Source organism: Pollicipes pollicipes, unplaced genomic scaffold (assembly GCF_011947565.3).
Source record: "Pollicipes pollicipes isolate AB1234 unplaced genomic scaffold, Ppol_2.1 Scaffold_4295;HRSCAF=5057_pilon_pilon_pilon, whole genome shotgun sequence".
Taxonomy (NCBI): Eukaryota; Metazoa; Arthropoda; class Thecostraca; order Pollicipedomorpha; family Pollicipedidae; genus Pollicipes; species Pollicipes pollicipes.
The window spans coordinates 39163427-39190445 of record NW_023596461.1 but is presented as its reverse complement, the minus strand read 5'-3'; the positions used below and the strand labels follow the sequence as shown (position 1 = coordinate 39190445).

The 27019-nt window shown below is 51.8% G+C and overlaps 1 protein-coding gene across 1 annotated transcript in view; it reads left to right on the top strand.

The window, feature by feature from the left end:
• Positions 1-11345: 11345 nt before the first annotated feature.
• Positions 11346-27019, top strand: part of CtsK1 (C1 family peptidase 26-29-p) — an 18855-nt gene continuing 3181 nt past the window's right edge. Inside the window, exons 1-10 of the mRNA XM_037219350.1 lie at positions 11346-11482; positions 16672-16714; positions 16945-17100; positions 18023-18129; positions 18616-18786; positions 19909-20041; positions 20151-20346; positions 21324-21437; positions 23175-23275; positions 26273-26444. Coding sequence (XP_037075245.1) covers positions 16672-16714; positions 16945-17100; positions 18023-18129; positions 18616-18786; positions 19909-20041; positions 20151-20346; positions 21324-21437; positions 23175-23275; positions 26273-26444 — 1193 coding nt within the window. The 5' untranslated portion in view covers positions 11346-11482. The remainder of the gene's footprint in view (positions 11483-16671; positions 16715-16944; positions 17101-18022; positions 18130-18615; positions 18787-19908; positions 20042-20150; positions 20347-21323; positions 21438-23174; positions 23276-26272; positions 26445-27019) is intronic.

The following is a 27019-nucleotide window of genomic DNA, read 5'->3' as shown; positions in this document are numbered from 1 at the left end:
GTGATGAATGATGGGGCATACAGAGGCGTATAGTCCGTGTTGGGTCCAGAGCACCCACCATTTCCACTGACCACCTTCAATATTCAAATCCGTATCGCGCCAACGCACAGCGAAGCATGCGTGCAAGTTCCGCGAGATTCGTCTGTCTGTCGTCAAAAATAACACTTTGCCTAAATATATATATATATATATATATATATATATATATATATATATACATATCACTACATACCACTACTATACTAATGGGTACGCTAACATCCGCGTACATTTCATTATCTAATGGGCGGCCGTACACATTTATAAACATGAGAAATAATTAATTAACAGAGTTGAATGATGCTGAAATGTTGAATGATTTTGAAATAATTTAAAAAAGGCTTAGATAACAAATACAATATGCACCGCTCAGCAGATTACTATCGCAGACAAACACTGGCAATACCTATTAAACTAGGCACAAACATTAGGCACAAACCCACAGCGTGCGTTCAGGCCGACGCAATACCTATCCGCCTGTGAGGATGATGCAAGGTTCACATATAGCTTTATGTGAATGTCATGAAACGTGTATTTGTTTGAAAAATCTAGTGTAATAGTCACACATAACATGAGAGAGAAGCCATCACATTTGGGACGGGGAAATCAATCACGTTGTGCCTTTTGTGCTTGCAAGCGTAGAAACGTGGGATCTCTATGTGTCATGGCACCTCCCCCCCCCCCCCCCACTTCCAAGATTGTTGAGATTTACCCTATGTCAACCAATGAAAAAAAATAAATGCAAAATGAATATGGGCGACACCTCTTTCTGAACCGTCCCTCTGCCTAGGTTCCGGCAGGCAGCGCCAGTCCACATATTACCTTTCCATCCAAGCTCTTCCATTTACTTTCCGGCCCTCTGCTGTGAAATCTCGAATTTCACTGCATGGCATAGCTTTTCTGCATTTATAGACTACTGCAAGGTGCTTCAAATGGTTCCTGGACACAATGTCATTGAGCCAAGTCCACTCCAAATAACCAATAGCGCCGGCGATACCCATCAGCGGACTGTTTACGTTTCGGCCGCCAGCACTATCTACCCATTTCAAACGTGCAGTGTAGTTTCCATCGGTGCAACAGCTAGTGGACATCATTTTAAAGCTGTTTAAATGGTATCTGAAATATTCTAGCCCCACTTAGCTTTTCACGGTCAGTACCACGGCCTCCAGGGCACAGAACCCGAGCGTGCGTTGAGGCTTACGCAACACCCACGCGAGCCTTCGAGCGTAAGACACGGTGCGTATGCGGCTAAAAGTATTTACCATGAAATGCATATTTACCTGAAAAATAACCTTCAACGGTCACATATAACACGTTGAAACGAAGCACACATCCCAACGAGCACACAAGAGAGGCAGAGTTAACAATAGGGCCGGTGATAGGTATAAGCGGACTCTACGATTCGGCCGTCGGCATTATCTGCCGATTTCAAGCGTGTCAGCTCAGTTTCCACCCGTGAAATCACCAGCCGACACTATTCCAAAACTGTCTAAACGACAATTCACATATTCTTGTTGGCGGGTTATTCCCGGGGACCAGCGCTGCTAACTGGGCAAATAGGAGCAGCGTGCCTTGTGCCTAGTTATCCGACGTAATGCCTAACAACCTGGGTATTACGTCGGATATCATGGTCAGGACCTTGAAAGGATTGTAGCCTCGAGAGATTACTCCTCGGGGCTCACCATGACCCATTGGGCACAAAGTCACAGCGTACGTTAAGGCCAACGCAATGCCTAACCGCCTGCGAGCCTGATACAAGGCTTGTGTGCGGATATGTGTATATACCATAAAACGCGCTGGTCATACATTACAAAACAGCGAAAACGCTACGTCAGTGCAGGAAAATGAATAAGAAAGTCCACTCCCAGCTGGTAGCGCCGGTCGCCAAAACACCACTTCGAACCAATACTCATTTCCATTACGACCGCCTGCCATGAAATGTCCAATTTGACTGCATGACCTGACTTTGCTACATTTAGAAAGAACTGGAGATCCAAATGAGTGATGAATAAACTTGCATTAAAATCGGTCCAATCGATGTTACCAATAGTGGCCGTTCATAGACATAAGCAGACTCTTTACTTTTCGGCCGCTACCACTGTCTTTCCATTTCAAACGTGCCAGTATAGTTTAAATAGATGATACCGCTAGCAACCCCAATTTAAAGCTATGCATGCAATTTCGCTATCATCATGGAGACAGTGGACCCATCCCTCCTGAACAAAATGTCATTCGGGTATGCCCGCTCGGAGTTACCAATAGGGCCGATGATAGGCGTAAAGCGAACTCTACGTTTCGGCCGCCAGTGTAATTTCTCCATGTCAAACGTGTCAATATAGTTTCCATCGGTGCAACGACTGGTGGACATCATTCTAAAGCTATTTAAACGGCATCTGAAATATTCTAGCCCGGTTAGCTTTTCACGGGCAGCACCACGCCCTATTGGGCACATAGCCAGAGTGTGCGTTACCTGAAAAATCAAGTCCAACGGTCATATATGACACGCGGAAAAATGGTACACATCCCAACAAGCGCACAATGGAACGAGTTACCAACAGGGCCGGTGATAGGTTAAAAACACAGCTCTTTACGTTCCGGCCGCAAGCATGGTCTGTCCATATCAAACGCTGCAGTTTGGTGTTATCGGTGCGATCAAACCGGAAACCATTTTTGATTAATAGGGCAATTGAAATAGAACATCATAAGCAGGTCGTGCTCGGGGAGCACCACGACCTGCTGGGCACATCGCAACAACATGCTTTAAAACCAACGCAATATGTAACCGTATGCGAGACTGAGACAAGCTGTGCATGCGGCTGTGTGCAGATACCATGAGACATGTGCTGATGTGAAATTTGAGTATCGTAGTCAGGGCAATAACAGCATTCCAGCCCCGGTCGATTATTGACGGGGAGCGCCACGGCTTATGATACGTAAAACGACAGCTTGTATTTGGGCCGGTGCAATACTTAACCGCACGACAGCCTGCAACAATGCGTGTCTGCGGCTTTATGCATATACCATGAAGCGGTGTTTCACTGTACGTCACGGTGAGTCCCTGGCCGACACAGTAGGCCGTTAGTTGAGTCATGGGGCCGCAGAAAACGTGAAGTTTGGCTGCGAAAGTGATAAAAGGTCTGCCGCTGGCATCAGTAGCACACACGCAGGAACCTTTCAGAAAGGGAGGGTGCTCCTAGCCATATTGTTGGCGATTCTTCCCATCAAATTCCATATGTTTAATGCCCTACATTCTCAGAAAGTGGGGTGCCGTTGCACTCGAACCTTCCTCGGCATAGGAGCCACAGGCACATTTCCATAGAATATCTTAATTCCTCTGCTTCGCCATGAGCAACAGTTGTCCTTCGTTTGTCAGATAAAAACGCTTCATGGGAGGTATATGCCCATAGCTGCAAAATAACGTCTGTTCACGCTCGCAGGGAACTAGGTCCTGCGTCGGCCCCAATGTACGCTGCATGTGCTTCGTAGGCCGTGGTGGTGTGCAGATCTGATCAGATGATGCTGGCGGCCGAAACGTAAAGAGTACGCTTATGCCTATGAACGACTCTGTTGGTACTGGCCATTTTCTCCACCATATGAGGGAAATCATCTGCATATTCTTAAAATGGTGTTATTGGTAGCTGCAAACACTGAAGCTATATCGGCACGTTTGAAGGGCGTGGATAAGGCTGGCGTCCGAAAGGTAAAAAGTACGATTACGCCCATCAACGATCATATTAACTCGAAGTGGACTCACGTAAGAGGCATTTTGCTCAGGAATGATTTTGAGCACTCTGCAGTTGTTTCCAAACGCGGCAAATCAATACCACGCATTCAAATAGGAGTTCATAGCAGACGATCGGAAGGTAAATTGAAGAGTTGGGCTGGAAATGTAATACAAGATCTGGCGTTGGCACCCGAAACATAGACGTAGGAACGTCTCAGAAAGTGAGGGTGCTCAGTCTTATTGCAGTCGGTTCTTCCCATCCATTGCCATAACGCTAATGCCCTACATACATTCTCAGAAAGTGTCTAATGGTGAGGGTGCCATAACACTCGCGGAACCCGCCTTTCAAGACTAGGAGAAACCGTTGCCATCTAAATCGTGTCAAAATGGTGTCCGCCAGTGGCTGCACCGATGGACACTGTTTTAGAATGTGTGTTAAGGACAGATAACGCCGGTAGCCGAAAACGTTGAGTCAGTTCATGCCTTTGTCTGGCCCCATTGGCCACTCGGCGTGGACATATCTGAATGCGGTTTGTTCATGGATCACTTGGACCTTCTTGCAGTAGTTTCTTGAGGAAGCCTGCTGGGAGAGGTGGTTTTTCGCCATTATCAGGTTCCCTAGTGATACGAAACGAGACCATAACTGGTGTCAATTGACGTCGTGAACAGCAGGTAAAACGCGGCACATTCTTTTACCTCATTTTGTTCAAATGTCATCACCATAATAATGTAAGCCACGAGTACGTAAGCAGATGCACGTGCACCGTAACAGTCTCCCCGAACGTCGTGAGCAGCGGAAAAACACAGCCGAAAAACGTGTCCCACTGGAAGTGTTCAACTGATGACTGATTCATTCGTCCCAGCGACGTCATCAGTAGGATGCAGGACCCGTATTATTACGAATACCTCCTTGGTTTTCAATGTTCTCATCATAAGTAGCTTGTGAATCCTTGGGATGTTGTGATAAGTAAAAGAACTCCAATCTTCACATGTCTACCTGTGACGTCATGAGGAGCACAAAACAGGTCATTGGGATGATTTACCCGGCCTGGCAGCAACGTTTCACCCGTTGATTAGCCGGTCCTCATTACAGAACTAAGACGACTCTCTTCCCTCCTCAAAGCATTGCCAGCCGAAAGGTAAAGAAGACTGAGCAGCCACCCGTACAAAGTTGGCATCGGTACATCTACTCACCGACATCGAGTCTGATACAGTACTTTTCTCAACGTGTGACATTGACCTGATTTATGTATTGCCTTCATCCATGCCATCAAACAACCGCACCTCGACCTCCCACCACCGCTCCCCGCGTGGCCACTCCAGAAAATGTCGGAACGCCACATCGATGGCGCACGGAAGATCAGTCTTCAATGACGGGGCCGCTGCAGGTTATTTATCGGTTTGGTATTGGTTTTTGAGGACCTTAATGATTGAAAACAAGGATTATTCACCAAATCCATCTCCAAGAAAACATATATTTGAAAAATATAAATAATTATATCAATACAAAACGAGAAGTTCTGCTCGGCGGGAAACAAGAAACACTGCTTTATCTTTATACTGAGATCACAATTCTGTGGCTTACACTTTTTCATTCAATGTCCTTTCACACATTTTCATCACGTGTTCAGCTCAAATCTTTTGGATGGAGCATAGGCCTTCTATCCAATGCCAAATCCTCCCCAAGGGCCGTTGACTCGCAGAGCCGTGGATTTCCGTGTGCCTAGGCGAATGTTTGGGATGGTGTTTGACGTCACCATTGGACCTTCTATGCAATCTCCATTTTTGCTAGCTTCAAATGTAAATTTAACAAGGATATTGCCTGAATGGATTACAAATACTTTTTATTAATAGATGACCAATTCACGCTACGTTTCGCTGTGTATTTTAGTGTGACATCGTGCACTTTCGTATAATTTCTATTGAGTTGCAATTATTTCCACCAACAATCCAGAAACGTTGAGGGCCTGGGCACTTGGTGCATTGAAAGGAAGGATTGTGTGTGGTATGGTGGGAAGATTCGGTTGAAACCCGCAAACAGCATTCCTTGTTTAGCCGTGTGAGTGTGCCACGCGATGCTGTAGAAGTTTCAGGAACAGCTTGCCTTCATCTCACGTTACTCACAGAGAAAAGTTGTTCTATTCTTTCCAGTGTGTATTTGTGGAAAACAAAATGTCTTGGGGCTAAAAACACAAAGGAACACCCAACTTTCGGACACTGCGCACCACGCACCTGTGTATTGCTGAACAGTCCTACACAATGATGACACACCACATGTATGCGTTGGTCAACAGCCCTACACAATGATAAGTGTTAAAAATACAGTAACTCTACAACATTAAATGGGTGTGGGACGCCTCTGCACTGTGCGCTGACTGTGAGCCCAAAAATCCCCTTATCGAGCCAGTGCATAATTGCCTGAAAGTTCGTTCTACGTTTGTGCTCGTGAAGACAGGGGCGGATCCAGAGGCGGGAGTGGCGCGGGGCCATGCCCCCACTTGGGGCCCGAAGGGGCCATTGGCTCCGAGGGGGCCCCATAGCCGGCCGAACAGGTGCAGTTTTTAAAACACAAAACGCAACAAAACTGGGTATCTCTGGACTTCCAGGCGACCAAGAAAGTTGAAGCGAAAGTGAAGGGCCTGTGAGAAGTTGCAAAAACAAAAAATCACTCAATGATGGGAAAGGACCAGTTGTAAGCAAAAGTGAAAAGCCTATGAGAAATCGGGAAAACATTCAATGATTAGAAAAGTTGCGAACTGGACATTTTAAGCATCATTACACTGTCTAGCCTCATTACACTGTCCTGCTAGCGTGCCGGAGCACTCTTGTCAATCACGGGCCCTTCCACGCATTCTTTCCATTCGTGAGAAAGGCTCTGTGAGCTATAGCCGGGGTCTCATATCTTAACCTGCCGGGATATTCTTGGTTGCTCAGGAGCCCTTTGCGTGGGTCCCGGCTAACCTACCGACACACCTGTGATTTGCTCATGAGCCCTCTACATTGGTCTAGGGCATTTCCAATTCCCAGTCACTTGCTTAGGGCCCTACACTCTTGTCGGGGTCCCATCTGATGGCCTGCTTGGGCACACTCAGTCGTTCGCGAACCCTCCACACTGGGTCTCGGGTACTTTTTTCTCAATGGGGGCCCTACGCTCTTGTGGGGGAGTATCTGATAACCTGCTCGGGCACCTTCAATTGCGCGGGGCCCTCTACACTGGGCCTTGGGCACATGCTGTCTGAATGGGGCCCTACGCACTTGTCGGGGGCCCCTTCTGGTCGCCTCCTCGGCCACACTGGATTGCTCGGGGCCCTGCGCATTGGTTCTTGGTATTTGAATTTAGGGCCCTCTGCTCCTACCAGGGTCATCTGATAACCTGTTTGGGTACACCCTATCTCTTGAGGGCCCTCCACACCGGGTTTCGGGTGCTTCTTATTTGAATGGAGGGCCTTACGCTCCTGTCGGGGCCCGTTCCGATCAGATCCTCGGGCCCATTGGATTGTGTGGGACCTCTGCATCTAGTTTTGGGTACTTCCTTTTTGAATGGAGGGCCTCCGCTGTTTTCGGGGGCCCTGTCTGTCAACCTGCTCTGGCGCACTCGATTATTCGGGGCCCTCTGCATCGTGTCGTGAGTATTTCAAATTTGAATGGAAGGCCCCACGCTCTTGCCGGGGCCCCCATCCTTTAACCTGCTCGGGCCCACTAGAATATCCGGTTGCCCTTCGCGCTGTGTCTTGGGTACTTCCCATCTCAATGGAGGGCCCGACGCACTTATTGGATTCTCTATCTGTTTTTTTTCACATGCCACCTGTCCACCGTTTCGTCCACACTGGATTGTTCGGGACCCTATATCTTGGGTCATAGTATTTGAATTTAAGGCCCTACACTCCTGTATGGGCCACCTGATAATCTACTCGGGTATATTCCATCTCTCGGGGGCCCTCCGCACTGGGTTTTGAGTAATTCTTATTTCAATGGAAGGCCCTACGCGCTTGTCAGGCCCCTTCTGATAAGCTGCTTGGGCACATTCCATCATTCTGGAGCCATTTACATAGTGTCTTCGGTGCTTCCCATTCGAATGGAGGGCCCTACACTCTTGTTGGTAGCCCTATTTCTCAGCCTGCTCGGGCACACTCGATCACTCGGGGGCCCTCTACATTGGTCCTTGGGTACTCCCTATTTGAATGAAGGGCCCTACGCTCTTTTTGGGGACCTTATCTGTTAACCTGTTCGGGCACACTCCACCATTCGGGGGCCCTCTTCACTGGGCCTCGGGTACTTCCTATTTGAATGGAGGGCCCTACGTCAGTATTTCTTATTTGAATGGATGACCTTATGTTTTTGGTGGGTCTCATCCATTCAGCTGCTCGGGCCGGCAGCGAATGCAAAGGTTTGGGGGGGGGGGGGGGGGAGCACGGGACCATGTCGAGGTGACCTAAAGGCTCCGAAGGGGCCCATAACCGGCCGGCCGGACGCAGCTTTCTTACAACAGAAACACAACACAATTGCATGCCTTTGGGCCTACAGTCAACGGGGAATCATTGTAAGCAAAATCAAAGAGTTCATAATCAAACAAAGTTTATTCTTCGCTGGTCGAAAAAGTGTTGCCTGGGGGAAATTGTGTGGCTCATCACGCCGTCTAGAGGCATTACCCTGTTGGTTTCCTGGCCCTATATGTCCACTTGCCGGGTCAATATGATCGCTAAGGAGCTTTCCACGATGCCTTTGATCTCTTTGCATTTTCTCATAGGGCCCAATGTGCTCTTGGGACGCTATCTGCCTTTATGCCTGGGCGTTGTTGATCGATAAGGTTTTCCTCCACGGATTCTTCACATTCGCCCAAAAGGCTCTATACACTATTTCTGGGGTCCCCACATCCCAGGGCACGCGAAGTTGCTCAGGGGTCCTTCATATAAGTCTCGGATTCGTTGGAGAGTCGTGGGTCGATTGCTTGGAGCGTCGTGTGCTGTTGCTGGGGCTCTTATAAGGTAAGGCAGGGGGACACTCGATGCTCAGGGGCCCTCTACTTTGATCGAGGACTTCCTCTCTTTGGTCTCATTTGCGGAGGACTCTTCATTCCTATCGAGGCTCGTGTTGTTAACCTGCCCGCACACTCTCGGTCGCACAGGGGAATTAACTCATGGTCTTGGATAATTTCCCTTTGCTCGGAGGGTCTTGTGCTCTGACCGGGGCCTTATGTCGGTCTGCCGAGGCACTACTAATCGTTTAGGGGCCCACCACGCCGGTCTTGGGTTCTTTTGCTTGCTATGAGGACCCTATATTTGATGACGGGAGCCGCTTTGTTGGCCTGCGGCAACCATGATCGCTCAGGTTCCGCCCCTGTTGGCCTTGGTGCCTTCGCCTTACAGCAGTAGTAGAAGATACGCCGATGAATTGTTACGCGCAATGGCCGAACGTAATTTCACATGCCGCCGACGTCGTATGTGTCATTTCCATTGGCTATTGAGTGTATGACACTTGTTATACTAGTGCACCAAACAAACAAACAAACTTTCTTCACAAAACATGAATACTAGGATATGGTGTAGTCCTTTATAGCAAAGGAAACATTCTGCATTAGTCATCAGCCATCATCTGATTACATCGCACGGCAGGCTGACCGTTAATACTTAAGCTAAGAATCAAGTCCGTGCTTGGTTTTTATGGTTGCTAGTAGCCAACCCAAGTTTATTTTGCCTGTTGTTCCGAAACACTTAGCCTCAGAATCACAGCATTTAACACGATCTATAGAGAATGAGTGAGCCCTATGTGCATGCATGCGTAGCCGCCTACCTTTTTAAGGCTTGCACAGTAAGATGGGTTTCCGTTTTTATTAGATAAATGAATAAATAAATAGAGAGAGAGAGAGAGAGAGAGAGAGAGAGAGAGAGAGAGAGAGAGAGAGAGAGAGAGAGAGAGAGAGAGAGAGAGAGAGGAGAGAGAGAGAGAGAGAGAGAGAGAGAGAGAGAGAGAGAGAGAGAGAGAGAGAGAGAGAGAGAGAGGAGAGAGAGAGAGAGAGAGAGAGAGGAGAGAGAGAGAGAAGAGAAGAGAGAGAGAGAGAAGAGAGAGAGAGGAGAGAAGAGAGAGAGAGAGAAGAGAGAGAGAGAGAGAGAGAGAGAGAGAGAGAGAGAGAGAGAGAAGAGATAGAGATAGAGGAGAGAGAGAGCGAGAGAGGAGAGAGGAAGAGAGAGAGAGAGAGGAGAGAGAGAGAGAGAGAGAGAGAGAGAGAGCGAGAGAGAGAGAGAGAGAGAGAGAGAGAGAGAGAGAGAGAGATAGAGAGAGAGAGAGAGAGAGAAGAGAGAGAGAGCGAGGAGAGAGAGAAAGAGGAGAGAGGAGAGAGAGAGAGAGAGAGGAGAGAGAGAGAGAGGGAGAGAGAGAGCGAGAGAGAGAGGAGAGAGAGAGAGAGAGAAGAGAGAGAGAGAGAGAGAGAGGAGAGAGAGAGAGAGAGAGAGAGAGAGAGAGAGAGAGAGGAGAGAGACTAGAGAGAGAGAGAGAGGGAGAGAGAGAGAGAAGAGAGAGAGGAAGAGAGAGAGAGAGAGAGAGAGATGAGAGAGAGAGAGGAGAGAGAGAGGAGAAGAGGAGAGACGAGAGAGGAGATATACGATATATAATATATATATATATATATATATATATATATATATATATATATATATATATATATATATATATATATATATATATATATATATATAACGTTATGACCGAAATGCACGGACATTTTTTGGAGGGAGGTCCCAAACTCCGGGGAGCCGCACAATGTTGCGTGGCCCCCCTTGGCGAAATCCTGAATCCGCCCCTGGCTGACGGGCTGACAAAAAATCCTGGCATCAACGTCAGCCGGCGTGGGATGTCACAGGCCACATGACTTCACACGCCGGTCATGTCATGGTCACATGACATGACGTAGGACAAATACTGAGCCGTGGTTGGCGCTGACAAACCTGCTGATGACAGATCGAACGCGGCCTTATGCGCTAGAACTCCAGGCTGCACACAAGTTAGCATGTTGTCATCGAAAGCCTGGCAAATGTGTTTTGACCGTGAATTTCTCTTGCCACCGTCTTTGTCCGACATCTTCGCTACATACTGTGTAAAAGTGTGCTGCATCGTACAGTCAGCATGCGTATGTTCGCAAATGTTTTATTATATGCCACTCGAAACTGGCAAACAGGCCTTGGGTCGCCTGATGACCACAAAATGGCTAAACACGCATATGAGCTCACAGAAAAGATGTCATTATCGAACGGAAAGCTCGCAGCATAACGCAGTTCGTGAAGGGGAGCCACAAAACCCGTGCGCAGTGGCTTTGTGGCAGCGCGGATCAAAAATAAGAAACACAAATCTTAATGGATTGGCGCAGTTTAAGAAAGCAATCTTTCTTATGTGTCGGTTTCATCGAGATCGGCGTGATGCAAGTTGTTTTTTGCCCTCCTGAAGAGCATGCATTGATTGCATGCGTTGATCCTTTGACTTAGTAGGAAACGCACATCGGGGCCCTGCAGTGCTACCAACTTATGTTGGTGTTGGACGATAATGACACTTAAAGGGCAAAAGTGAAGCAGGAGAACTTGTGTGTCTGTCTGCGGAGCCAACTAAACACACGAAGGCGGCGGCGCACGCAGGTCCTTGAGGCGCGCGCGTTTGGTTGCGCTTGTTTGGGTCATCATAGGGTGATAGGACGTTGCAAGCGGAAGTTGTCTGCGTTATTTGCGCTTGCCGGTAAGTCTTGAGTTTTGGTGCTGTATGAGGACAAGTTGACTCAATGGAGACGGGGGTGTTAGAATTGTATTTTGCAATCTGTAGTTAAAAGTAGGGGAAAAGTCAATGATTATGAAAGTGAAGACTAGCGTGAGCAGTGTCAAGTGAAATGAGAAATTTAGAGTGAGGCAACGAATGTGACATGGAGCTTGATGACATCCTAGCAGGTAGATGTCTCAAAGTCAGAACAATGAAGTGCATTAGCCTGAGGGCAGCAGTATCCATGGAAACAACTTTAGCATATGTACAGGTCAATTTGAGCACCTAAGTTTGGTACATGGTTGCCACCTGAAGATATAGAGGCCCAGTGCTCAAAGTAATTTTATTCTGCAAAGTTGCCTTCAGACAATTTCATAACCTACTTCAGCACACCAAAAATCATGTGGAATTTGGCCAGGCCTGAATTTGGCTCACAAACACCAGGCACACTGCATGTTAGTCCTGTATGCAACATGCATAATGAATATATTTTTGAAGACTGGCATCAAAATAGTGGTGATATTTATATTTAAGTTTGATGTTGAGGGGAGGGGCTAGACTTTGAAGCTAGGTATAGCAAAATGCATGAAGACAGGTGGGAAACCCACTCACAGCTTGGTTAACAAATTTATACCATACCTGTATTGTTGGTGCATTTTTGTTATGCAAATGATATATATAATAGGCATAATATGAATGGTCACAACACAGTGTGTCAAAACGAGAATTACTTTGTATATCATTTTATGCAAAGCTTCATCATGCCAATCTACAAAAAATCTGTTCACTTGTCAAATGCTATGTGATGTTGGCACACATTATGTACCTTGAGCACACATGCATCAAACTAAGGCCAGGCTAGATTGCACAGAATTTTCAAGTGGTTTGAAAATCTAGGCATTTTTTTTCAAAATCACTCCAGTATTATCATAATTACTTTAAGCATTGGCTGCACATGCAGTGAAATTGTTGGTGACTGCTCCAAACTCACAGCTCTCAGATTTACACATTAAGTGGAAGTGCATGTCATTGATACCTGTAATGTGTTTGAGATGATGTGTATGTTTTGTAGTATGGCCAGCATATGTGGAAGAATGAATAACCATCACTTTGTACTATGCTCACTACCTAGTGCATCATACAGCCACACTGTATTCCAGTTGGTGCCCAGCTACAGGGTCAGATGCACCTGCACTGGCATCTCTTCCAAGCATTTGGCAAAGACCGTCTTATGCGCCTCCAGCGTGGACTCCAGTGTCCGATGGGGGCTTGTTTGGCTGATCTGGAAGACCAACTACTGGTCTACTTGCATCGATTTGTGTCACCTGCCCTCTAGTGGTTGTCCGGGAAATCGCCATGCAGACCATCAGCAGCGTGGCACCAGTAAACTCCGACTCCGTCGTGGGCTCCTCAACCTTACCATTTGTATACTTCTCCTCTGGCATTGCAGAGATGCTCATCTGTCTTGTGCTTCTTGGGCCTCTGTTTGGTCTGCAAACCGTTCAGTCTGCCCGGACTTTTCTGCTGTGCCCAATATCCGAGCGTCGGTCGCCGCGGGATCGGGGCTGGTCGGGCGGCTGGACAGCGCCGCGCCGCTTCGGTGCGGCCCTCGCTGCACGGCTCGCCTCCGGCCGGCCGTCGCTCCGCACCGCAGCACGCGCCCAGCCGGTGCGGTGCGGCCCTCGCTGCACGGCTCGCCTCCGGCCGGCCGTCGCTCCGCACCGCAGCACGTGCCCAGCCGCTGCGGTGCGGCCCTCGCTGCACGGCTCGCCTCCGGCCGGCCGTCGCTCCGCACCGCAGCACGCGCCCAGCCGGTGCGGTGCGGCCCTCGCTGCACGGCTCGCCTCCGGCCGGCCGTCGCTCCGCCTGGGCAGCACGCGCCCGGTCGCGCTCAGCCCGTTGACGGGACAGGCGTGCTGAGTGAACGGCCGCCATGGCGATGCGCCACGTCCCTTTGGCCCTCATGACGTAGCGTACGTCGGCCAGAGCCGCGGGGCATCGCCGTTCGCGGCCTCCTCTCAAAGGGTGTTATACAGTCGGAGACCTACGGCTGCAGCCTGCAGCACAGCGGTCGCGCAACTCTGGCTCTGTTTCGGTCGCCGTATGCTGGCAACGGCGCGACTGACCGCACTGCCGCCCCAGAGGGCGTCCGAAGTCTTCCCCCGTCGTGGTGCCATGAGGGGTTCCCGGCATCGTGCCATGAAAGCCTCCTGGGAGGTCTAATCCGCTCGCAGATTTCGTTGTGACTGGGCGCTAAATATACCGCCAGCTTCCTCTGACAGATATCGAGGTCGCGGTCGTTTCCCGCTGGCTCCAGCTCTGACAGTGTCGTATTATTCGGCGATATCGTCTCCCAGCAGACGAAGCAGTACAGCGCATTGCCGCTCCGCGGTTGTCATATTCATGGCCAGCAGGTACCGCTCCATGGCCTTCACCCGCTTTGGGAAGTCCTGCTCTGCACCAGAAGTGGAAGCCCTAGGCAGATGCCGTCCCGCCATCTCCGCCGCCGCCGGTCAGGGGCGGCGGTGCGCGCGTCAATTTGAAACTAGTTGCGCCACATGCAGCCAACAATGCTACTTCCCTTCAGCTCAAAGGTGGACTCGTCCGGTTGAATGTCCGACGCGGCGGCCCGGTCGGATGTCCGACATGGTAATGCGCAGATCTTTGAACCCGCGCCAACTGCGTACAGCCCAATCGGTCCACCACGCGCCCGCTGCTTCGCCCGCGTCTCAGCGACGCTGAACCGGCGACGTGACGCGGCCCGTGTCCCGACGGCGACACCAACTCACCGTCACCACGCACACGCACGCCTGGCTCCTTCTGCCGGCGTCTTTCCACGACCAGCCGTTTAAACCCCGGCGGCCGGCGCGCCGCCAGCGTTCTGCGCGCTGCGGAGGCTTGCCCTCAGCTCAACGAAGTACATTGGCTGGAATTCCGCGTGGTGGCCGAGCCACGATGCGCTGTCGCCATCACGGGCTCTGAAAGTCCCTCAATGCTAAGTGTAATGGCGTCGGCTCCGTCATTGTCATGGGATGAGCACTTGAACTAGAATGGTAACATGGCGAATTGACAGCCTCTCTGGGATCTCGTGCACGGCGGCGGGGACGGCGAGGCTCCGGCCGTCCATGCATATGATAGGTGGCGTTGCTCATGCAATACAGAGCACGGTTACCTGGGGATCCTATTTGGCGTCTTCGAAGGTCAGTTCGGTAATGCTTCTTGTACGGTGCAAACACTGAGCGGGTCCGATCTTCAATCAGTCTGGCCTCCAATCCGGACACTTCTCCGGACATGTGTGATTTCTCATACAAACAGTTCTATCTTAGTTTGTTCTTTTGTACGTGGTGCGTTGCAGGGCGCCCTTTAAAGGAAAAATCTTACTTTTGTTGTACTTTTCACTTGTGGTTACTTTATACGCGTACGATTTAATCAGTAATACCATTTCTTTCGAGATCCTAAATAGCTTAGATTTTGATTTGGAGCAGCCGCTCGTGTGGGAGAAATCCCCTTTGATTCCCCACACGCCACGATGAAAGTAATGCATTTCATTCGCCTTGCTCTTACGACGTGTGTGTTTTATGATGTTTGCAACACACTAACGTCTCAAAATGTTTGTGTGATAAGTACTACGAAAGCTTGAAACATGCTGTTCAGACACAAACATATCCAAACATGAAGCTGTTCCCGCGAATTTAACGAAACCTTATGCTATGACCTTGATTTCTCCCCTGTGGCGTTCGCCACAGTGACTCTGTTCGACGCGCAGTTGGGCTTTGAGAAGGGGAATATCACATGATCCATGTGACGCACTGGTTCAGGGTTCAACAAGTGTGCTTTTCGGTAGCAGGCCCTTGCCGCCCGCTGGGTCAATCACAACCATACTTTTATTCGCACCAGTGGAGGTGCGCACGGCGGTTGTCTTAACGACAGTGGTCGCGACTGCAGGGAAGCGTGCTGTTACAAAGGGTTGACAGCGTAATTTGGACTAAAAAATAATTAAAATTGATATTCATATGTCTTGACGACGCTGCAGTGGTACCACGCAGTCCTGAAGCTTCACTAGAGTGTGTTCTCCAAATATGCTCCAAAGTTGGGACACCTTTAAGCGGTTCGGTTCTCGGCCTCATGCCCGTCATATCTAAAAGTTGTCTTATGCCCGTTGCTTATGACAAGGCACGTTCCGTGGTGGAGACATGCAATCAGCAGTGAAATCTGGCTTCTGTCCAGTTGCCTTCCATCATGGGGACATTTGGAGCTGCATCACAGCAAGCATGACTGTTTAAGTGGCCGTATTTTGTGTTCACTTTGAGCACTACAAAACCCATGGGATGAGCTACTCGCGTGACGTTTTTGTGATGCCATGCCTGGTTAGGGTCTAGCTCAGATGCTAGAGGATTTGAAGTCTTAAGCTAAAAGGGCATAGCTGTGATTTCCTGCTGATCTGTCGGAAAAGCACCTGATAGGAAGGAGGATAGTGGTAAACAAAGTAGGGGCGTCGCTTTGCGTAAATGATGGACGTGTTTTTTTTTGGGGGGGGGGGGCGAGTCAGGGTCTATTTTCTTAACCTGCCCCTAATTGTGTATTTCTTAATGGATTTAGCCCGCTTTACCACGATTATGGGCAATTTTATTTTTATTTTGTACATTACCAAGTCTGATCAGTTCTGCGATGTGCCATGCATCAAGTACCTGTCTATGGTGCTGCTCACTAACCCATGGAAAATCCGGCCCATAGAAAATCGTCGTAATCCCCGCGGTCATTGGCTGCGGCGCTGCTGCTGCCGACCTTTGATCAACCGCGCGTCTACGAGCAGAACGGGCGCGTTTTTCGTGATTGTGTGATTAAACCACGACTCTGAATGGTTCAGGAGCTGCTCTGCTCCAAATGGCTGAACACTGTCCTGGAAAGCTTCGATAACTGCTCCCATTGATCATCTACAATGCTTTGTGGTGGGAACAATATGACCCACCCAGCTGCAGAAGCCAACATGTGCAAAAACATCAACATATTTACAACTTTAAGGCCGTGAGACGGTCTCGACTTTTTAAGACGTGACCAAATTGTATATACTCACTTATCACCTTGGACCGCATCCAGTAACCAGGGCATCAAGGGTCCCAGACGAAAATGTGAAAAGTGGCCAAGATGACAATCATTCTGTGTATTTTCAGATGATGGAATTACTACTAGGTGCATTACTCATGCTGCTGGGCTGTAAGTAGCACGCATGCCAGCGTTCATCCGTGAAATATTTCAGTGCCAGCCATCGCTAAATCGATGTGGCGGGATAATATCATCGTGTGTTCTCCTTGCTCTTCCACTCTACGAAATGAACATTGTTGTCAATGATTTGACTGCCACCGATGTTGCTTCAGCTGTTGCTTCAGCTGTGTTTTTCGCCGCCCTCGTGAGAGCCACCCAATGACGGACTGCGCATGCGGCAGGCGCCGCCGGCTACTCCCCGGGCGATCCGCCGAAGCCGATGCCGCGACGCTATATCACCAGCGGCGTGCTGCACCTGCCCTACGCCGAGCTGCACGAGCCGTTCTCGGCCTGGGTCGACCTGAAGCGCGACATCAGCCGGCTCGACTACTACAACGGTCCGTTGATGCCCCCTCCCCGCGACCGCAGGCCAGCGTACAGAGCGTGTGGCCAACGCAGCGCCTGCCATGCCAGATGGCATGTGATGATCAGATGATGAGATGATCGCGATGAGATGGGATGACGTGAGGCTGCAAATGTGGCCGTTGAGAATTGTTTCCAAAATGATAGGGAAGGAAGGTTATCAGTGTGTCTTGTGCAGGGTTGGTAAGAACCGGCTAAAACAGCTTCTGCCAGCCAACTTTTGCCAGCTAAAAGCAGGCTCAAATTACGCGTCTGGGAAAACAGAGGTGCGGGGTTCGATTCCCCTCCGTTCCCGCCCTTGTCGCCAGGCTTAGAGGCAGGCGACGCCTTTATAGATCGAGCAGCTGAGTGCGCCGTAAAGCCCCCATGACAACGATTGACCAGTTAAAACCAGCTGGTAGAGGTCATTGGTGGCAAAAAATTAATAGTAAGTCATGGAAGCTTAAATGGGATGAGAAGATTGTAAGCCAGTGGTGCCAAATAGACAGAAGCTAGAGAGGCCATGGCCTTTTAGTTTTTTCGACGTTGTGAGGTCGCACTTTTCATTAGCTTCCTACTTTTGGACTTCTTATGCAAGCTCTTGAAGCGTCTAGTGTAGGCGACGTAATCATTGCTGCTTGATAAAGTCGTTTAACCAGTGCCTCATTGTATTTTGAAAGTAGATTTCTGTCAGTATGACAATTAAATTCATGATGCTATCAAACCTAATGACATAAACCCGGTTGACAGCCTGATTTCAACCAGCTCAAATGTCGACCCTGGTCTTGTGTCGATCGTTATCCTTTAAAACGTTATCGTAATTGATTCGCCTTTGCGTGTTATTGAGTCATGCGTGGCGCAATGGACCGCGCACCAGTCGCCAGCGCTGTGCACTGTTACGTTTGCGGGTTTTGCCAGGTGTCATGAAAACCTACCAGATGGGCGGCAAGAACGGAGGTGCGATGTACAAGCTGATGCCAGTCACCAGGGACGGAAAGGACTACAACAAAATGACGTGCTTCAAGGTATTAGGACGTTTTATTTTGCTTCATCGTGCCATGCGCAGAAGCTAATGCTTCTTCACCAGTCAACGGGTCAAATGAATATCAGTTATTTACCATGCGTCCTGTCGCAAACAGCGTTGACGACATTAACTATCACAATATGGCGAACTTGGTAGGTGGGGAAACACCGCCTCCAACACCAGCGCACTGAAGCCGGTGCTAACCTCCAGGACGGGGTCACCGCCCGGGCTCGTAGTGTGCCGACTGGAGCTGGCTCTAACCTCCTGGATGAGGTCACCGCCCGGGCTCGTAGTGTGCCGACTGGAGCTGGCTCTAACCCCCTGGACGGGGTCACCGCCCGAGCTCGTAGTGTGCCGACTACAGCTGGCGCTAACCTCCTGGACGGGGTTCCCGCCCGGGCTGATAGTGGGCCGACTAGAGCGTATGCACCTGCCGTGGCCGGCCGCTGCGGTGCTGGATCCTGAGCCGGCTGGGGTCCCGTTGCAGACTCCCGGCTCCAAGGCGGCGCCCGTGCACGCCCAGCCGATGCTGCCGGACGTGGCCAACTTCAGCTTCGTCAAGCAGGAGATGCTCTATGGCCGGCTGTGCGACAAGTTTACTTTTGAGGAGGACGTGGGACAGAAGCACAACCTCTACTCGCTGTGGACCAGCCGCGAGGTGAGCACGCACACGAGCGGCGCGGCGCGGCGATGGGCGGACCGGGCGCGGGGATGAGCGGACCGGGCGCAGCGATGGGCGGACCGGGCGCAGCGATGGGAGGACCGGGCGCAGTGATGGGAGGACCGGGCGCAGCGCGGCGATGGGAGGACCGGGCGCAGCGCGGCGATGGGCGGACCGGGCGCGGCGATGGGCGGACCGGGCGCAGTGATGGGAGGACCGGGCGCAGCGCGGCGATGGGCGGACCGGGCGCGGCGCGGTGATGGGCGGACCGGGCGCGGCGATGGGCGGACCGGGCGCAGCGATGGGAAGACCGGGCGCAGCGATGGGAGGACCGGGCGCAGCGCGGCGATGGGAGGACCCGGGCGCAGCGCGGCGATGGGCGGACCGGGCGCGGCGATGAGCGGACCGGGCGCGGCGATGGGCGGACCGGGCGCGGCGATGGGAGGACCGGGCGCAGCGATGGGAGGACCGGGCGCGGCGATGGGCGGACCGGGCGCGGCGATGGGAGGACCGGGCGCGGCGATGGGCGGACCGGGCGCGGCGATGGGCGGACCGGGCGCAGCGATGGGAGGACCGGGCGCAGCGATGGGAGGACCGGGCGTGGCGATGGGCGGACCGGGCGCGGCGCTGGGCGGACCGGGCGCAGCGATGGGAGGACCGGGCGCAGCGATGGGAGGACCGGGCGCAGCGATGGGAGGACCGGGCGCAGCGATGGGAGGACCGGGCGCGGCGCGGCGATGGGAGGACCGGGCGCAGCGCGGCGATGGGAGGACCGGGCGCAGCGCGGCGATGGGCGGACCGGGCGCGGCGCCATCAGACGACCGGACGCTTCCCGCTTGTGGTTCAGCGTGGGCTCATGGTTGGCATGCCCCGAGATGATAGCGTGCTGAACGCCAAGACGGCTCCTGTACCGAAGCAACGGCGTGAAGCGGATGTTTGGGCTCAGTCCATCGCTTCAGGTTGGGGCTATAGGGCTACGGGAAGCGAATGATACGCAGTGTTGCGCCGACGTAGCCAGGGAGAGTGCGGTTGCCTGGACTGTGAGGCCGGCGCGCCGCTGAGTGTCCGGCCGGGACGCCGCCCCACCCCTGTACTGACCCTCCGCCGCGCTCCCCTCAGGGCGGCTACCACCCGGTGCTGTACGAGATGAAGGGCTACGACAGTCTGCTGGGATCCCACTTCGACCACTACATCGTGCAGTACGTGACATTCACTGCGGCCACGCCGTCCAAGGCTGACATCAGCCCACCGGGTGAGTTAGCCTGATGCTGCCCCGCCCGAGGGAAAGTCTGACCCTGTCGTTTCGGAGGCGTCGAGCGACGTCAGGAGCTGCCCCGCTGACGCCGCCGCCACGTCGCCAGACCCGACCCGCTGCCACGGCTGGAATCCGGGCGCCGGCGAGCATACCTATCTGATGAACCCCATGCGCGAGTTTGTGCACAACGAACACGCGCACGTGGAGGCCAGCTTCGACACGTTCCGCGCGCTCCACGGCAGGAAGTACGCCGACCACCGGGAGCACGCCACGCGCCGCAACCACTTCCGTCACAACATGAGGTCAGTTGACCGGCGGTGGCGCCCCGCCCCGATCCGTACCATGCCGTGCCACCTCCGCGTCCGGTCTCCAGTCCTGCTCGCGGCCGATGGACCCTGCAGCCACTGGTGCGGCGTGATCTTGTGGTGATTTGCACGGTTTGTGTGGAGCAAATGCTGCCATGATAATGTGATGCGGTGTCTGGGTTGTCATACAGAACGCTGTGAAGATATGAGGCTCAGCTATTCTCCTATGTCCCTCTGTCGTGAGTAAGCACGCAGGCTTTGCAAGGGTGCAGTTTCCTAATCAGCTGTGGGGGCTGAGGCCCCCCCCCTTCCTTTTCCAATTCGGTTTACAGCCCCAAAACTTTGAGAAGAAAATGGGATAAATCCGGGGAGAAACCCGTTTGCTGGCGTGGCTTGTGGGTACGTTGAGTCTTCTTGCATTGTCCAGCCTCCCCCTCTCCCCTCTCAACTTATTTCGCGAAATCACTGCCCTGAGCTTTTATGTCATTGTCTAACTCGGTATCTTGTATGTAGCGTAGCGAGCATGTCACACACGTTAAACACATGTACGTATAAGTTGCAAAAACGTACGTACTCTGGCGTACTGAAAATTCCCGGAACGTAAGAAGTGACACGTACACAGCTTTCGACGTTTCACGTTCGTTGGGAGGCTGGCGTGGAGAATACATCCGAACCGCGATCTGCTGTAAACGATGACGACTGCGAGGACCTGCCAAGGGCGGTGGGGTGACCTAGGCAATCTGCCGGAAATGATGGCGGCCTGTCAGCAGCGTGCCAGGGGCAGTGATGACCTTGACCGCGTCCCGCCATGGTTGGTAATGGCCTTGACCGCTGTCTGTCAGGAGCAGCGGTGACCCGGACCAGGGCCCAACAGGCTTATTGTTGAGCTCGCGTACCAGGCATGGTGTGACTGTGTTTACGGGGCGGCCGGGGGCAATGGTAACCAGACCTCCACGTGCCGCCCTCCTCCCCAGGTACATCCACTCCAAGAACCGTGCCGCGCTTCGGTACCGGCTGGCGGCCAACCACCTGGCGGACCGCTCGGACGCCGAGATGGCCGCGCTTAGGGGCTACCGCTACAACTTCGGGTGAGGTCCGGGTGACCCAGCTAGCGTACGTGGGGTCAGGGCGGCCGGGGGTGGTGGGCTACGTGGGCCCGGGTGACCCAGCAGACGTGCGCGGGGTCAGGGCGGTCGGGGGTGGTGGGCTGCGTGGGCCCGGGTGACTCAGCAGGCGTGCGTGGGGTCAGGGCGGCCGGGGGTAGTGGGCTGCGTGGGCCTGGACCTCGTCCCCATCCGGCCTGCGACGCATTCTCTCCCAGTGGATTGTTTGTAAACGGCCGAAAAATGTACTGTGAACGGATGCTTGACGAAGACATTGTTTGGAGCTCCGGCTTTGACTGTGATGCGATCCGCGCTTTGGACCAGGACCGCGCCGCCGCGCTCAGAGGCCTCAGCCGTGGCGCTCGCCAGTGTTTGTGCCGGGCGAGTTCAGCGACCTGGCGCTATGTCTCAGGGTCGTATTACGTGATACTGATATGGTTCACGTGGGTTGGGGAGGCCTATTGGGTGAGCCCTGCTGCCGGGCCTGCACTGCGCTGCCGCTGTCGTGTGCCGTGCTGGACTGGGTCACAGTGCGCGGTGCACATTATGCTGGTATGCCGGCGTGTCGCATTTCAAAATGTCTTAAAAAAGGATGTTGAAATGTTTTTCACCATCGCTAAAAATCAAACCTGAGAAAACTCTCGAATACAAGCGACGTGACTGGACCAGCTGAACCAGAACCAGCACCAGCCTCTACCGCTTTTTGGTCGTTACTGGTGAAAACTGGCCGTGAAATGTTGAGCTTTTTTAAATGCACTAGCGGCTTCCCCGGAAAAAAGAGTTAGGTTTAGCTAGCGTGACCGTAAGGTTGCCATCTGTGGACTCTATGTCACCTGATCAAGTTTCAAGATGCAAATGTGTCTTAAGTGATAAAAACAACTATATCTCATGCACCTTGGCACCAATTTTTGAGAGCATGCATTTTCTGACCAAAATCCCTCATCCCTACTATAGTATTCACATTGTATGTAAGCACCACCAGCAATGCTTAGCATAAAATGAATACATTACATGTTTACCGTGTCTGAGGACATCAGTATAGACGCTCAAACTTGAACTTAGTGTAAACGGACATAAACTTAAGCAGCACACAAACATTCGCGTTGCATGTTGTAATGCCGTGGCCGCTTCATTTGACTATTTGCCTCCACAATGATAACCATATCTGCGCTTATGTCAGTCTGTGCCAGTTTGTACGACTTCAGTCAGCCCATCTGGCATGGTCCAGCAGGTTGCCTGTTGCTCCTTTGGTCTTGTACTCGTTGAGTTGCCTCCTTGAACCGCCACTTTGTTGCTGTTTGTGTTCTGGCAGGATGGTAGCTCACGCTATAAGTTAGTAATTAATTATCTTAACATCGACACCTAGGACCAGATTTGTCCAAAATACACCATTCCAAGCCTTACGCGGCACGTGTATATATTTTGTACGTCACTGTGAAAACCGACACTAACTGTCTGCTGCACTCCTGATCGTCATGAGTATCGTGAAGATGGTTGCATCAGACGCAGTTGTGAACGCAATATGGTCGTGCTGAATGCCGCCGACGTCTATACATCAAACGAGGTACGCTTGAGTCGTGTGATTTGGGGATATGACCAAACACTGTATGGGAACATCTCCACGTAACCATGGCAGTACAAAACATCGAACTTGTTGTAATGCACGCCCGGGGTTTATTTGACGCTTGGTGAAGTGAAATCGGCTGCTTCCTCGTGCTGCAGGGAGCGTGGAAGCCTGAAGTTCCCGTACAGCGAGAAGACGGTATCGAACGTGACCACAAACTGGGACTGGAGGATCCGGGGCGCAGTCACACCTGTCAAAGGTACGTCCGAGCCGCGGGCCCGTCCCGACAGCCACCCGGACGCCAGTCACTGACACAGACAGCGATACAGATTTGTTGAAATGACGTCTAGTTCTGTTCGATTTTCATTCCTTTACGTCAAACGGATAAAACAAGTGCTTGCGGGCTCGTTGCGATAAGCGACGGAGCTGACTCCTTACAAAGGCAAGCGGAGGTCCGTGGCGTTCTATGGAGGGTTCGCGGTGACATTATTTTGGGATGCATTCAACACGATTTATAGGACTTGCTGGCCGATCCGACCTCTGGCTGCTGGGATGCCTTGCGGGAACCGGGTGCGATCAACAGACTACCAGGGAGGCACGTATGCGGCTCATGCGAAACACTCTATTAGCCAGTTTTTGTGCAGCAACATGGGGTGGATCGCTTACAACTTTGAAGGGAAGCGGTCGTTGACCACTCGCCTCTTCCCCCGCCCTCTTTACACACTTCTGCGCCCTGGGAGGTGGTCGTTGCAAATCCCCAAAGAGCTCCATTTGGCCTGTTTCAAGGTCGTTTGTTTTCGTAAACCCATGGGAATTGGGCTCATTCGGGCCTGACATAAGCATTGTCATAGTGCGTACCGATGTTGCACCATAAAGTCATGCGGCGAAGGTGATAAGGCACACCAAAACAGTAAAATATTATCCAGAAGCATCATTTAAGCCACTGCTGTAATGAGCGCACCATTTGCTGATAAAGATCAAATCAGCGATTGGTCAGCTTTCAAATATTGCTGCTCTAATTTCCATCGTGGCTGGAGTGTTGCTACGCATTTCAGAAGGTTCAAGGACCCGTGTTTGCTGCTACTACAGATGCAGTGGTAAATTCAGTTTGGAAAACCTGCATGACTTGCACCGAAGGTCGCGCAACACCGCCTGACTTCGTGTTATGGGATCCGTGCAGGGATGGCGTAGATCTCCTTTGTTACGGTATGACGTAGATGTGCACATGGTTGACCATGATTTATCATGTCATGGTGTGACTGCATATCTGTGGGTGTGTGAGCAATCGTCCTTTTGTTCTCAGCGGGCGTTGGATTGACCTGGGTGAACCTTTTATAACCAGGATGGAACATTGTTCCAAAACGGGCCTTTCGGGTGTGCTGTTTGCAGTCAAAGACATGGAAAATGTATGCGCAGATACATTTTGGTTGAAGATATTCACTTGTGGGTAAAGTACCATGTTAGTGTTTATGCTACCTCCGCTGCCACCTCCACCTGCATTGCCGCGTTTTCAGGTACGCACAGACGTGCGGAGACAGCACTGGGGTCGGTAAGATCCAGACCCCGGCGGCTTGGGCAGATGAAACTACTGTTCGTGCTAAATGCCATAAAATGTCATCAAAACAAGACGGGAAATCAATAGCATTCAAGGCCCGGTGCCGTCCATGCGCACACCACGGCATGCTGCTAAATCAAATATGAATATTGTGCACGTCATTGAACGGATTCACAAAGATAGTATTCACTTCTCAAAGGGCATGTGAGCAGGATGGTGAGGAGATACGTTTTAATTCCCTTTGACCTTAGCGTAAAAAATGGCAAGTGGCATTGCGAACCGTACTTATGAAAATGCTCCCCAAGCATGGAGGTCTTTGTGGTGCGCCTTTCACACCTGGGTCATTACTCGGACATCTCGTTACGGCGCGAGCTCCAGGTGGCCCCGTTTTCGGTGGAGGCAGAAGGCTGCGCGCCTTGCCAGCTCACCTGTAACCGTGTCGCGCGTATCGATGTGGTCCTGCGCGCTACGTGGGCCATGACCCCATTCAGGTTGCCAAGGCGCTGAGGGCTCTTTCTGCCTTATTTCGGGAAGCCCATTAGATGCACATCTAGGGGAAGGGGACGCGGCCAGACAAGGGCAGGGAGCTAGCCACGGATTGTCCGTCTTTTGGCTGATGATGTGCTCTCCTTAGAGAACTCAGACCCAGCCAGATCAGGGCCATCATTGACGTGTGGGGAATCGCCCCATCATGCTGCAACCAGATATTCTCTCTTTTGTCCTCGGGGTCTTGCTCGTGCTGGCTCCAGAAGCGCCCCAGCTCGCCGACGTATCACATCTTGTTGACCATGACTGTGGAGCCGTCTGCACATTGTAAGAATAGGGAGCCAATAAGGTCGCTGGATCTCATGCGGGTAACAGGTCAGCTGCGGGCTGTGCGGTGAGCTCCCAGCCCGGTGTTCGGTAGTTCCGAGGACAGATTGGACAGTCTGAATTTTTACTGCACAATTCAGGTGGAGGCGAGCTCGTCGCTGCCCCAGAAGCGGTTCAGAACCCACGGTCGGCTTCGACAGCCTTCGTCTTCAGCCAGATCGGAAATGCCATCCGCTGTTGTTTATCGGCTTCTGCCAGCTTCTGGCGGATGGCCACTCAATGGGAACATATTTTGCGGACATGTTTAAGCTTCCTGAGGCATATCCTTCCGGATGGATTTTGATGGATCCTCAGTAGTGACAGACCAGACTGATATGCCCCAGTCTTTCTTTTTGACCGCATGTTCCGCGTCATGTTTTGGGTTTATCACAGATATTGCTTGGAAGTTTTTTTCTTTTCTGCAGGAGCAAAATTATTTTGCGTTAGGTGTGTGGTGGGTTTTGAAGTGAAGTCTGGACTGTCTGTGTGTTGTAACGTTGGATCTCGTTGACTAATGCAAACTGACGAATTTGGTCTCTTGCTCCGTCCTGGGTAGAACCATGACACGAAGTGAATGTGGGCCTCGTCAGCGTAAATCCATGAAAGGTGATATCGAACGAAGCGAAGAAGCACGTGTTTGTGCGATACTAGGTTCCGTCACGTAAATAAAGCCAGAGCATATTGTTGCCATTGGATTATAATTGGTTCCGTTGTGCCTTGTGCCGCCGTACTATGGATCACAGTCAGCCGACACAGGGTAGTGCGGCCCTACTGGTGGCTTTGCATGGGTGTGCCGGGTGCACGCTTATCGGCATGGCGTGCGTGACATAGTTGACCGTGTGTGAGCAGACCAGAGCGTGTGCGGCTCGTGCTGGAGCTTCGGAACCACGGGCGCCGTGGAGAGCGGCTACTTTCTCCGCCACAACCGACTGGTGCGGCTCTCGCAGCAGGCGCTCATCGACTGCAGCTGGGGACAGGGCAACAACGGCTGCGACGGCGGCGAGGACACAAACTCATACAAGTCAGTCGCCCCCCCCCCCCCCCACACACACAGCACCACCAGGCAAACCACAGCGGAGGACGCAGAATGACCCGTCACCGTCGGCGTGCCGTTAAGCCTCAGTCAGTAACTCAAGCGAGTGTCGGATAGCGGTCCGCACAGTTGGGGAGCCTAGTCACTGTAACATCCGAGTTATCCATGACGATCAAATGACCTTTGCCATCGTTGTGATAATGATCGCAAATGAGATGTATTGCAGCACTTAGCTCAGAAATTCAGATTCACACGGAAATTGAGTGTCGCAAAATGGAGTGCTACAGTCTTGGGCAAAGTTTCAAGTACGTGAAAAGAACATGATATCCACCCTAAAGCTGAGGTTGTTGCGATTGAGTTTACGTTTCCGATAGAAGATTCCCACTTCTTCGTACCCTTCACTCCAGACTTAACTAGACTCTCCGTACCCATTAATTGGTTGACATGATAATTTGCTTCATTGCGCTCTCTCGCTCTCTCCTCTCTCTCTCTCTCCTCTCTCTCTCTCTCTGCCTCTCTTCTCTCTCTCTCTCTCTCTCCTCTCCCTCTCTCCTCTCTCTCTC